The sequence below is a fragment of the Aulostomus chinensis genome, chromosome 21 (assembly GCF_037954235.1).
Source record: "Aulostomus chinensis isolate RoL2024-O1b breed Wild chromosome 21, RoL_Achi_v1.0, whole genome shotgun sequence".
NCBI lineage: Eukaryota > Metazoa > Chordata > Actinopteri > Syngnathiformes > Aulostomidae > Aulostomus > Aulostomus chinensis.
The window spans coordinates 18,008,087-18,021,201 of record NC_141340.1 but is presented as its reverse complement, the minus strand read 5'-3'; the positions used below and the strand labels follow the sequence as shown (position 1 = coordinate 18,021,201).

General features: G+C 41.9%; 1 protein-coding gene and 1 pseudogene across 2 annotated transcripts in view; both read right to left on the bottom strand.

The window, feature by feature from the left end:
* The window catches only part of vav3a (vav guanine nucleotide exchange factor 3a), a 112,305-nt gene that overhangs the window by 77,955 nt on the left and 21,235 nt on the right, over window positions 1-13,115 (bottom strand). For both annotated transcript variants that reach the window (XM_086190832.1, XM_086190833.1), the window contains exon 2: window positions 10,150-10,266. In XM_086190832.1, coding sequence (XP_086046958.1) covers window positions 10,150-10,266 — 117 coding nt within the window. The remainder of the gene's footprint in view (window positions 1-10,149; window positions 10,267-13,115) is intronic.
* LOC147241907 (uncharacterized) lies at window positions 5,342-6,298 on the bottom strand (annotated as a pseudogene).

Genomic DNA, 13,115 nt, shown 5'->3' with positions numbered 1-13,115 from the left:
CTATACGGGCTGAGGTATTTCTACAAAGCTAACCAAATCAAGTGATGAGATGATACAAATCTTTCTGATTATTGGCTACTGAAACTGCCACATGACATCCACAGTTGGATTCACAAAATGCAGCTGGAAAACAACAGCAATCTCCAAATTATTTCCATTTTATACTCCAAAATACATCATTGAGTGGCGCACACACGATTTAGCGTGAGCACAGCGTAAAGACTCCAGACTGGAAGGCAGCATAAAATCGGAGGTCGCGACAACAAAAAGGTAATTAAATGTTCATCAAGCAGCTTTGTGTGCCTCTAAAAAATATCAAGCAGGGTTTTACTTTCAATGGCTGCATGGTGGTGCAGTGGTCAGCACTGTGGCCTCACAGCAAGAAGGTTCCGGGTTTGAGTCCCGGCTCGGGGACGGGATCTTTCTGTGTGAGTCTCCATGTTCTCCCCGTGTCTGCGTGGGTTCTCTCTGGTACTCCGGCTTCTTCCCACCGTCCAAAGACATGCAATTGGGGACTAGGCTGATTGAATACTCTAAATTGACCGTAGGTATGAATGTGAGTGTGAATGGTTGTTCGTCTCTCTATGTTGGCCCTGCGATGGACTGGCGATCTGTCCAGGGTGAACCCCGCCTCTCGCCCGTTGACGCTGGGATAGGCTCCAGCCCCCCAGGGACCCTTAATGTGTAGGAATAAGCGGAAGATGACGATGGATGGTTTTAATTTCATAAATAGGGAAGAGAATTCTGTCATTTTACAGAACATTTGGGTTTCTTGGTGCATGAGGACAAAATCAATAAAACATCCAAATCAGTCTAATGAGAGAAGAGACAGTTAGCTAAGCATATAATAGCCAATTTATCATAGGCTATAAAAACCAGAAAGCTAGCATGCTGTCTGAAGGTAACAATGTCCATTTACCGGCACTCCTAATTTTTGAATGAATGTTTCATTTGAAATACTGAAAAAAATAATAGAGATAGTGAAATTAGCATATTTTGAGATTAAAAAAGACATAATACAGTGGCTTGCAAAAGTATCCATAGCCCTTGAACTTTTCCACATTTTGTCACATCATGACCACAAACATGAATATACTTAATTGGAATTTTGTGTGAAAGTCCAACACAAAGTGGCACATAATTGTGAAGAACAAAGGCAATAACATGATTTAATTTCTTTTATATAAATAAGCCGAAAAATGCGGTGCACAAAAGTATTCAGCACCCGAGTCAATACTTTGCTTAACCACTTCAATTACAGCTGAAAGTCTTTTGGGGTATGTCGTGTTTCCCACAGGATTTTGTGAGTCAATGGTGGGTGAACCTTGGACCTTGTAGGGGGGTCCGGAGGAACGCTCCCCTGTAAGAAAATTTTGTTCATTTTAAAATTAAGGTGGCACGGTGGTGCAGTGGTCAGCACTGTCGCCTCACAGCAAGAAGGTTCCAGGTTTGAGTCCAGGCTCGGGCACAGGATCTTTCTGTGTGAGTCTCCATGTTCTCCCTGTTCCTGTGTGGGTTCTCTCTGGTACTCCAGCTTCCTCCCACAGTCCAAAGACATCAAGAGAGGACGAGGCTGATTGATACTCTAAATTGACCGTAGGTGTGACTGTGAGTGTGAATGGTTGTCTGTCTCTATGTGTTGGTCCTGTGATGGACTGGTGACCTGTCCAGGGTGAACCCTCTCGGCCATAGACGCTGGGATAGGCTCCACCGCCCCGCGACCCTTAACAGGAATAAGTGGAAGACAATGGATGGATGGATTTTAAAATAAAATGCATCGATCTGGTGCACTTTGAGAGCAAAATAATGTGGCTAGATCTATCATGCTTTGTGCTCAAAACACAAAATCAACTAGAGCATACATTTGGGCCATTAAAGAAATGAAGCAAAGTGGTTCCCTGTGATATAAAGATATACTTGGATGAGCGTACATTAGGGCTGAACAATGAATCAAAACCATCGTACGAGGAACTGTGTTCACGAGAGCCAGCCTGATATGAGGAGACCAACAGCTAACATCTAACTTAGCTAACCTCAACTATCAATGATAACTTCTGCTGTGACGTTATCCGTTTGCTGTCGTACATTGATAATGATAAAACTGTGTTTGGACTAGTGGATAACTGCTGTGGATACTGCAATGTTAGCTAGCGTGACTTAACTCAAACGATGTGTCCTCAAAATGCCTCGGTGTCTCGGGTGCTGCAGGAGACGGTCCGGTCAGTGCGTGGGTGAGTGTATGCGACCCGTACAGCGGAGGAGGGAGAGACTGGCTGGGAGCGAGAGATGCTTTGCCGAAGCAATGTCGTAAAATGCCGTAGTGTAAAAGTATTTTCGGTTCATTATGAAACAAGTGGCAGGACAAATTATATTGGCAGGAAACACAAACAACCTAATGGGACACACAGGGGGTATGTTTCTACCCGCTTTGCACATCCAGAGACTGAAATTTTTGCCCATTCTTCTTTGCTAAACAGCTCAAGCTCAGTCAGATTAGATGGAGAGCCTTCGTCAACGGCAGCTTTCAGATCTTGCCACAGATTCTTGATTGGATTTCGTTCTGGACTTAGACTGGGCCATTCTAACAAATGGATATGTTTTGTTTTAAACCATTCCACTGTAGCCCTGGCTTTAAGTTTTGGGTCATTGTCCTGCTGGAAGGTGTACCTCTGCCCCAGTCTCAAGTCTTCTGCAGACTCCAACAGGTTTTCTTCCAAGATTTGCCTGTATTTCGCTCCATCCATCTTTCCATCAACTCTGATCATCTGTCACCCTGTCCCTGCTGAAAAGAACCACCAGTTTTTACAGAGGGGATGGTGTGTTCAGAGTGATGTGCACCATTAGTTTTCTGCCACACATAGAGTTTTGCATTTAGGCCAAAATGTTCAATTTTGGTCTAATCTGACCAGAGCACCGTCTTCCACGTGTTTGCTGTGTCCCCCACATGGCTTATGGCAGACTGCAAACAGGACTTTTTTATGGTTTTCTTTTAACATTGGCTTTCTTCTTGCAACTCTTCCATAAAGGCCAGATTTGTGCAGTGCACGACCAACAATTTGTCCTGTGGACTGATTCCCCCCACCTGAGCTGTGGATCTCTGCAGTTCTTCCAGAGTCACCGTGGGTTTCTTGGCCACATCTCTCATCCGTGCTCTCCTGTAAATTTAGTAGGACGGCCATGTCTTGGTAGGTTTGCAGTTGTGCTATACTCTCTCCATCTTATCAAACCTCTGTAGCCGTCACAGAAAAGCTGTATTTGTACTGAGATTAGATTACACACAGGTGGACAACATTCGATCACTCAGCAATCATCAGGCAATTTCTGAAGGTAATTAGTTGCACTCAGACAAAAGGGGGCTGAAAACATTTGCAAACCGCAGTTTTCAGTTTTTTCTTTGAGAAAAAAAATTGAAACACTTTGTGTTGGTATGTCACATAAAATTCCAATAAAACATATTTATGTTTGTGGTTGTAACGTGACAAAAATGTGGAAAAGTTCAAAGGGTATGAATACTTTTGCAAGCCATTGTATGTGGTGGAATAATAAATCTGGTCATCTCTTACTACTGTGTACTGTGTAGTAAGTGTTCTGCATTATTGAACAGATGAGTTCCCCCACATACTGAGCAACTGTCCATCATGTGATGATGACTATGGAAAAGTTCCTGTCAGCACTTTGATTCTATTTTGAAACACGCTCATATGAGACGACTGGAATCAGCAAATAAGAAGAAGTGACAGTGACTCATTCAGTCTTGAGAATGATGATGGCAGCATGAAATTTATCATGTTGTAACCATACAAAACGGCACCACCATGCAGTGGCTTTCAACATCGTCTGTAAACACCATGAACTCCTGTGCTCCGTCACCCTCTCTCTGCCAGGTGTGTACATGCCCTATGAAGCCAAGTTTCTCTTCTCCTACACAAACCCAGAGCCCCCAGACCTCCATGTGTTTGCAAGACAGATGTGCAAACCAGATGTTCTTCCACTGAGGAAAAAGAGCTACATGCGAACCTGATATATCTTTGTGTTTTCCCAGTATTAGTAAACTCTTCTAAAACGTTTTTTTTATTTGTCATATCCCTTGTTTCAGATCTAAATCTAATCAGAAACTCCCTTTAAATATTGAATTCTATCTCAGCTTTTACTCACTCACAGATTAAGGTACATGACAGGATTCACTGTCTACTTACAGGTATACTATTGAAATACATTTCCTCTGAGGTATATTTGTTACCTCAAAACAAAAAAAAAACTGGTACCTCTATTTTTGAGTGAGTAAGGTAAAGAAGTAAGGAGGAAAATACCTTTGGGTGACACAGCATAACTTTTAAAACCAAACAGAGACATATCAAGCACTATCCAGTATGACATTCCATACGCCTAGACTACCACATGAACTCTAAAATAAACAGGCATAGTTTATGTTTTATTCAGCAGTAGTCAGGCCGCTATTTTTAAACAGGAAAAAAAAAATCCTGGAACTGCAGGTGAGTGGCAGTTTAGCCCATTCCCTCTGCTCTTCGCTCCATTAGCCTCTACAGAACCAGCCAAGCAAGGATTACGAGTCGGCTTGCTGTCTAATTTCAGAAATGTAAAATTCACTCCGGGCAATGTAGACTTCACTCGAGAGAGTCATCAAAACTGTTCCTGCCCAGCCAACTGAAATCACAGGAGAGAAATGAGGGTGAAATTGGACATCAGAAAACTGGAAATAAGTATGTGCTTGGAAGTGAGAGTTTATATTTTCATTTGAAAGTGGCAACCTAACAGGGTCGAGAAATTCGACTCACCCATTTTTCAAGTATTGATTTTTAGTTATATGTTGTGATAAGAGTAGAGAGATTCAGCACTGCTTTCTCTGGATTTCTGTGGTGTCAAAGCAGGACCTTGGGTATCTAATTCAAAGTTGAGCTCCAGGAGAAAAATCGCATGTTTGAAAAACACAATACAATACCACTCTCACATTAGCATGCTAAATATGAAACTACAACTAAAAGAAAGTTGGTTTGGAATAAAAACTAGTAAAAGGTAGACAGAGCTAAATCTTTGCACAATCCATCCAACCTTTTGTTGAAGGTCATGGGGGGGGCGGGGGGATGGAGTCTATCCCAGCTGACAATGGGCAAGAGGTGAGGTACACCCTGTAGGGGTCGCCAGTACGTTGCAGAGCCACATAAGGAGCAATTAGGGGCTCAATGTTGGGGAAGTGAGGATCATACCAGCATCCCTTCGGTTGCTAGACGGCCACTCTACCATGCTGCCCCTTGATAAAAAATAAAAAATCTCCCTTTCACCCTTGTAGGGTGGTTCTGTGTCTTCTTCTAGCTCGGGTCATCTACCAGAGGCCTAGGAGCTTGAGGGTTCTACACAGTATCTTAGCTGTTCCTTGGACTGCACTCTTCTGGACTGAGGTTTCAGGTGTTGTTCCTGGAATCTGTTGGAGCCACTCTCCCAGTTTGGGGGTCACCGCCCCAAGTGATCCTACTACCACTGGGACCACGTCAGTCTTGACTTTCCACATCTGTTTTAGCTGTTCTTTTCACCCGTGGTACTTCTCAACCTTCTTGTGTTCCTTCTTCCTGATGTTGGCGTCAGCTGTTATCACCACATCTATCACCACTGCCCTCTTCTGCTGTTTGTCCACCACTACTATGTCCCGTTGGTTCACCAGTAGCTGTTTGTCAGTCTGGAAGTCCCCCAGCACCTTAGCCCTGTTGTTCTCAACCACGTTTGGTGGTATGTCCCACTGGGATTTGGGTATTTGTAGTCCATACTGGGGACAGATGTTTCTGTACATTATCCCCACCACTAGGTTGTGCCTCTCCATGTACGCTTTTACAGCTAGCGTCTTATGCCCCGCTACTATGTGTTGGACTGTCTCGGGAGCATCCCTACACAGCCTGCACCTTGGGTCTGAGCTGGTGTGCTACACTTTGACCTCTATGGTTCCTGTATTTAGGGCCTGTTCTTGTGCTGCCATGAGTGCCTCTCTGCTGTCTTTCAGTCCAGCATGTTCCAGCCATTGGTAGGTCTTCTTGATATCAGCCACTTCTTCAATCTGGCAGTTGTACATGCCATGTAGGGGCTTGTCCGTCCACTACTGATCCTCTCCCTCCTCACTCTCATTGGGTTTCAGCTGTCTGAGTTATTCACTGAGCAGCTCGTCCTGAGGGGCCATTTTCTTGATGTACTTTTGGATTTTCAATGTTTCATCCTGGACAGTGGCTCTGACTAGTCCTCGTCCTCCCTCTTTCTGCTTAGTGTACAGCCTCAGGATGCTGGACTTCGGGTGTAACCCTCTTCGAGTTATGATTCCAGCAGGGTATCTGATGACTGGCAGTGTGTTCATGTTGATGGCTCGGACCTTTTTCTTACTGTTCAGCTCACTTCTCAGTAATTGTCTAACTCTCTGCAGGTATTTGGCAGTGGTTGACTTCCTTGCTGCCTCCTCGTGGTTGCCATTAGCCTGTGGGATCCCAAGGTATTTGTAGCTGCTCTGGATGTCACCTAAGTTTCTGATGCTAGTGGCCTAAGCTAAGCTAATATCCTCGTGCTTTCTAAAGCATGCTGAACTAAGCCAACCAGCTGTTGGCTTTACAGCTTATATTTTCTGTACAGGAATGATGGTGGCATCAGTTCTCTCATCTGAGCTGTTACTTTAAGACAGTGTTGTTTTTGGCAGCCATTTTAGATTACATCTTAGTCTTATTCTTTTGGAATCTGCTTATTAGTTTTAGTCAAATTGTACCCATTTCCTTATGAGATAGTTTTAGTCCAGTTCTAGTCGACGAAAACTCAAAAAGGTTTTAGTTTAGTTTTAGTTAAAAAAAAGGAAGTATAGTCTCATATCAAATTACGTTTGGTCCATAAGTATTGAAGATTGCTGTTGGGCAAAACCTTTTATCTCCATATTTCGACTTTTCAACATTTTTTTCCAAACTATTTCGACTTGTTTTTTCATTCACTGATGTCCTACTTCATCAAACAAGACCTCAATCGCAAGCTGTATGTTTCAAACTGAGATATGAGAAACTGAGATGCAAGCTGTTGAAGCCATGGTCACAGCTGCTGTTGAGCAGTGAGACATGCTAAGGTAGCTGTCTCCCCTTACAGGACTTCTCATCCCTAAGATCATCTTATGGTAAACCACTACAGAGATTTTCAAGTTAGCAACAAGTGTCAATATGATTCTGCAATGTAAAGCTGTTCTTGTTGGCGGACAGTGAGCAGTGAAGCACGTTAGCTATCCCCGCTAGCACGGCAAGTGATGAGGCATACTAGGTGCCTTCAGCTCCTATGGCTCTCCGCTGGCAGAAGCTTCAAGCTGCGCAATCATGCTAGAATTTACTGCCAGATGTTACTGCAGTTGCTAATTATGAGACATACCATAATTCATTTCTGGATATGTCTAGAGGAAACCTCACACAGCTAACAATCTCAACTAGCGCTCACAGCTCACGGAGACTGCGAGCCTTCCAATGATCAGAAGATAAGCACGCACAGCCTGCACTAACAATAGCAGTCTGCAGTTCGTTTTGAATCCCAGGCCTTGGTCTGAAGTCTCTGTAGTGGTTAAACATATCAACTGTGGTTGCACAAAAAGTTGACCTGAGTGGAGAGCAAGCAATGATCGTTTTATCTTTAGTTTTCAGACTCAAGGGAAAGAACCTTCATACTGAGGGGCTTTTCATGACACAGTATCCTGTGAATTTCATGCATAGTTTGGAATTATTCTTTACCACAAAAATCCCATCATTCACCTCATAAATTTCACATCATTTGCACCAAGAGGTGCAAATTAGTATACGTTTTCATCTTTGCATTGACTTTTGGTTTGGTGTGAAATAACTCAAGAGGTGAAGGCAGACTTTATGCGCACAAAGATACCAATTCCATCTCTATTTGAGCATTTTTTTGCTATGTTTCTGCACATGGACTGCAAACTCCCACGACTCTTCCATGACAGCATAAGTAGGAACAAAGCAATTTGTCTTTCTGCGCTCCTCCAGACAGAGTGCTGTTTTAGCAACATGGGATATGTTTGTTCATATCATGTCATATTTTTAGGTGCACACTGCAAAGATATGATGCCTAAAACAAAATATAACGTGTTTTACATCTGCTCCTCAGTGACTGAACAACTGTACCGCAATTCCACAGGCCTTCATTTCACAAGCTGTTTTTTCTGGTTTGGTAGATTCTCCCTGTCTAGCATGTTGCACTGAGGAGGTTAAAATGTGAATGAATGGAGGTGTTTCTTCTTTAAACATATAAAGAATCAATCAATGTTCAGTGAGAGCTTTTGTATTTGGTTTTGGTCTCTAATGACGGTCACATGTAAATCATTACGATGACAAATCATTTGACTGATAGCATGTATATGTAGCTTTTGATAGCATCTGAGTTTAATGTGACTGTTTTTTTGCTATCACTATAAATATTGGTGTCTGTATAAAAGTAATTTCCCAAAAAATGGGGGAAATCGTGTAGCTTGAAACGTCCCTATTGGTACTTCTTTAAACCTCTGAAAGGGGAGCAACAGTGTGTGGAGCTTCTCTTTGTTCTAGAACTGATTTCAAAGCAGAATTTGAGGAAATGATCTATCCATGTGACAGAGAACACAACATGACACATTGTTATCATAATGTAAAGACATCGTATTATGTGCACAACTTCTAACAGCATCCTTTCTCTTCTCAAGGAAACTATTTCTAATTAAACCTCCTGGGGACTTCCCAAGGACAGCAACAGGACTGCCAAAGAGCTGTAGCCATGTTCACAGCCTTAAAAGACCGAGAGCCTTATCAAAGTAATGAACCCAGGGAGGCAAGACTCTTAACCCCTCGTAAAGACTGCAAGCTCAAGTATTTTCACCCTAATGAGAGGAAGCGATTAAACTGCTGGGTCATGTTGCTTACATCAGCTTTAGCTTAGAGTTTAGAAGTGTGAAGAGAGCTGTAAAGAGGCGTCAGACAGTTAGCACTTGCAATGCTATTAAAAAATGAGTTTGGTTTAGTACAAGATTCAAGACCAATACAATTTTCAAGACTACAAGCTAAAACGTTAACCTGCAGGCAGGAAACAACTTGGTGTAAGCGCTATGGTGCATTCCAACAAAGAACTCAGAATTTCCATGTTTCCAGTTGGAAATTTCAACTTGTCCGCCCCCTGAGGTCCGACTTCCTACTAGGAAAGTCTGTCAGATACATGACCAACCCCAAGATCACAATTCAAAATGGTTGTTCTGCACATCAGTAGTTTCAACATTTGATAACATATGATAGTAGCATGTCTATGTCTTGGTTATGCCACATTAAGTCAGTCATACACACAGTAAAGTTCAGCCTGTACTTTCTAGTATGCTGAAGATACTGCATAGTCAACTACTATCTGGTACTGTGAATGACTTAGACATTAACAGTGCATTTCTTTTTACATTTTTTACACTTTAACTGGAACCCAGTCAACTCCAGTAAGATGTAACTCCAATTCTGACCTCCAAGTCCCAAAGAAAACAAACACGGCATCTGCAACATGGGGGGAAAAAAAAACGCTAACCTGGCTACATCCAAAGGTTTAACAAATTTGTCTATCCTGCATTTTGTAGACAGTGCTGTAACTCTCTGGACTTACGCTAGAAAGGAAGTTCAAACCCACAGTTGCTTGCATCTCTCCCCAGCACATTTTTTTTAAGGTGTTGCAGAATCACTGCACAGCACGCTACCAGCTGCTAGCATTGCTGTGCATGAACCCCCAACCTGTCAGGTTACTAATGTAACCTGACTTCCTCTGGAAAGGAACAGTCCTGTAGTGGATTCAGACTTATGAACACTGCCATGGGAGTGGATTTGCTAGGAGAGAAGCACTTGCTTCTGTCACCAGTACATGTCATTGTGCGTTAGGGAGGTTCAAACACAACACAGCACTGTACCCTCTGGCTACAATTACATGATGCATTTATAATAAGAATTCCTTAATTCCTTAGTAACATTTAAGTAATATTGACTGAGTTCCATAACCTCCACACAAAGGCAACAGTGACAATAAAAGCACGTTTGACCAAGTCAGTTTGGAGTACAGTCGGAACACACTGTGACACACAGTCTCAGTCTGTTTCTGTGTCATTCAACATGTCTGCCTTACCTTCCCAAAGTCCCTGACGTCAAAAAGGTCAAAGGCTTCGAACAGCTCACTTTTCTTCATGCCGAATAGCTCGCTGCAAGCTACCAGGAAAGTCCTGATATTCTTCAGGCACAGGAACTACATTGGGACAAGAGAAATGGTTCATTTGTGTTAATAAGTCACCCAGAAATATACAGCTAGCATGGCATGCATGAACAATACAAGGCCTTTCATTTCTATAGAGCTAAGTCACATTTGGTAGCGTGGGTTCAGATGCAGCTGCTTTGTTATTCTGCCTGCCTCGCTGCCTTTCTCGCTGTCTAATCAGGGTGCATAGTCGAGAAGCTGCTAGACACACTGGAGGGCCACAGCTCTAAAAGATAGATGAATCCGTGTTTATAGTCACCACGAGACCATCTTGTTTCGTTAATATGATGTATTTCTTTTCTTCTTTTTTTTTGAAATAGGACAGTGGGCTGGTGGGGTTTTTAGGAATGGCTCATTCAGTGCAGTAAAGAAAAATATACTGTGATACTAGAGAGCTCTTTCCCAGCTCATTTTCATAGAGTGTAAGCTTAATTACAGCAAGGGTTAACCCATGAATATTTAATCAAATGATCAATAAGTAACCCCTCTAATAAACAAGGCCATTAACTGAGACTGTATGAACTTAAATCTTTTAGCTAATGATCTTAATGGGATTCATCCAGACACCATTTCCCCACCATTAGCACTGATTGCTAACTGCAGAGGAACATCAATGAAATGTGGAAAGGTACTATATTAAAAAATATATTTCTGAGGAGCAGCAGGCAGGGAATGAAAGGGGAAGGTGTCAACACAGTGCAGTTTGCGAACATTCAGTATCGCTGACTTGCGTCTGTTATCCTTCCTGTACAGGATGGAACTCAAGAGGATGCAGATGAGAGAAATGTTACAGGAAGTGATGTGTTTGCCACGTCACTGTCCACCCTCAGTGCAGGGTTTGGTTTAGCAGATGACCTCCTCTGTCAGTGTTCATTCTACAATTCATATTACAATGGAAACTAAATTGTTTGCAAGTGTTGTTGTCAGAGCTCACAAGGGCAAAATGCCTCCTTTTCCTTCCACTGTATAAAACGGAAGATCCAGGCTGTTACATTGCACTACTGCATCATTTAGAGCCAGAGTCTTTGCAGTCGTCTGGAACTGTAGCCACAATATTAAGGTCCACTTAAATGAATCACAAAGTAATTTGCTGCAGAACAATAAAGTTCAAGTGTTTGAAACCTAATCAAAAAATTAAGAAAAGTCTGCCCTTCCCTAAATATAGCACATATCAGTTTTCCTTTTTAAATCTTAAACATAGTGCAGCAAAGGAAACAGTTCTAAAACCTAGAAATAAGTTAGCATTGTTGAACATCCGGTTCCTTTGTCTCAAAGTCAAAGGGATACTTGAAATGGCTTTTTGTTTACATAACTGAAATAAATTCTAAGGCTTAAACTAGCGTAAGAAATTTTAACCTTTTGTTCTCGTAATTTTCTAAGCATTCATGTGTTTTTAAAATAGCCGACGCTAACAACAGGCTAAATGAGAATACATGTCATCGTGCTGAAATCAGAGGATCAGAGCAGTTAACACTGCATAATGTTAGCTTTGTAATTCTAGCAATTACATTTACAATTCAAAAGCTGTAAACATGCTGTCCATTTGTACAGATTGTCTTGCTGACATTCTTGGATTTTTTTTTTGTTTTGTTTGTTTTGTTTTTATTTTGTCCCGCTTTTCAAACACGGAGGTCTTTAGCTGATGGAGGGCTTGGCGATACAGATCAAATCAAATATTCCAGTATTTATAACCGAATACCTTCATATTGGGACAAAGGTGATGACTATTTGCTGCTATACTGCTTTCAAAAGTTATTAATACAATGAGATGTGGATATAATGGCAAAGAAGGTTTTAATCCTCATATGCAAGCAGTGGAACAGCTAGAACTGTCTGACAAAATGAAATAAAGTGCAATAAAGTAGAACATAACATCATTTTATTGTAATGGAGACTTTAGGGTTATGGAAATCATTTGTGTTATTTCTTGATGTACCACTATTCAAAATTGAAGACGACATCTTGTCCCGTATCAGATATTGATATATCCTTATTGATACATTGCTCAGTCCACGGTTATTGTATGTAATTAATTGAGAGTGTGGAGCTAACCTCAAAATGTTTTCTTTTAGTTTGTTTTCACCAAATTTAAAGTCCAACAGATGACAAGTCTGTTCAATTGTGTTGTTGTTTAATTTTATCAACTATTGAATTCAGCAATAGGCTTTGATCTACCGTGCTGCATTTTAACGTGTCATCAAAAGACGTGACACATGTGCAGAACAGAACTAGTTCAGGTTGACGCATAACCTCAGCTGTAGCACCACAGCAGGGATGCAGCTGTTCTAGAGGCAACAAGCCCTGTACTTGTTTTTTCTCAGTATGATATTCAGAACAGCACCTTGTACTCCTTGTATCACAGGGCAGCCCCCCCCCCCCCCCCACCCCTTCTTGAGTAACGGGCCTACCAGTAAGATTATTTCATTAGCCATTTCCTGTTCCTTATGAGAGCGCAGCCCTGTGCAATGCTTTAACGGCTGTACTGAGATCTTACTGGAACCGTGTTTAAAAAAACTGTTAAAAAATAATTTATTCGTTCATATCTTAGAAGACAAAGGGCTCCTGAGATTGAGCAAAGCAGCAGACCTTCGGTGGTCATGTCTGCAAGGTGCATGTCCAAGCATCAAATATAAAATGCCTCTCCACTCCAATTGAATTAGGCTTTTCAGATGGCTTCCCAAGGGAGAGCGAGAAGCCTGCAGCCAGCGAGCTCCTGATAAGAGTCGGCGTCGAACAGCAAACCAGCTGTGAGCACATAATATTGAATGTTTACATTTGTACACATCACTTTCTTTTATCAGACAAGCCCATCTTGTCAGCCCGGAGTCTCCAGAGAGTCT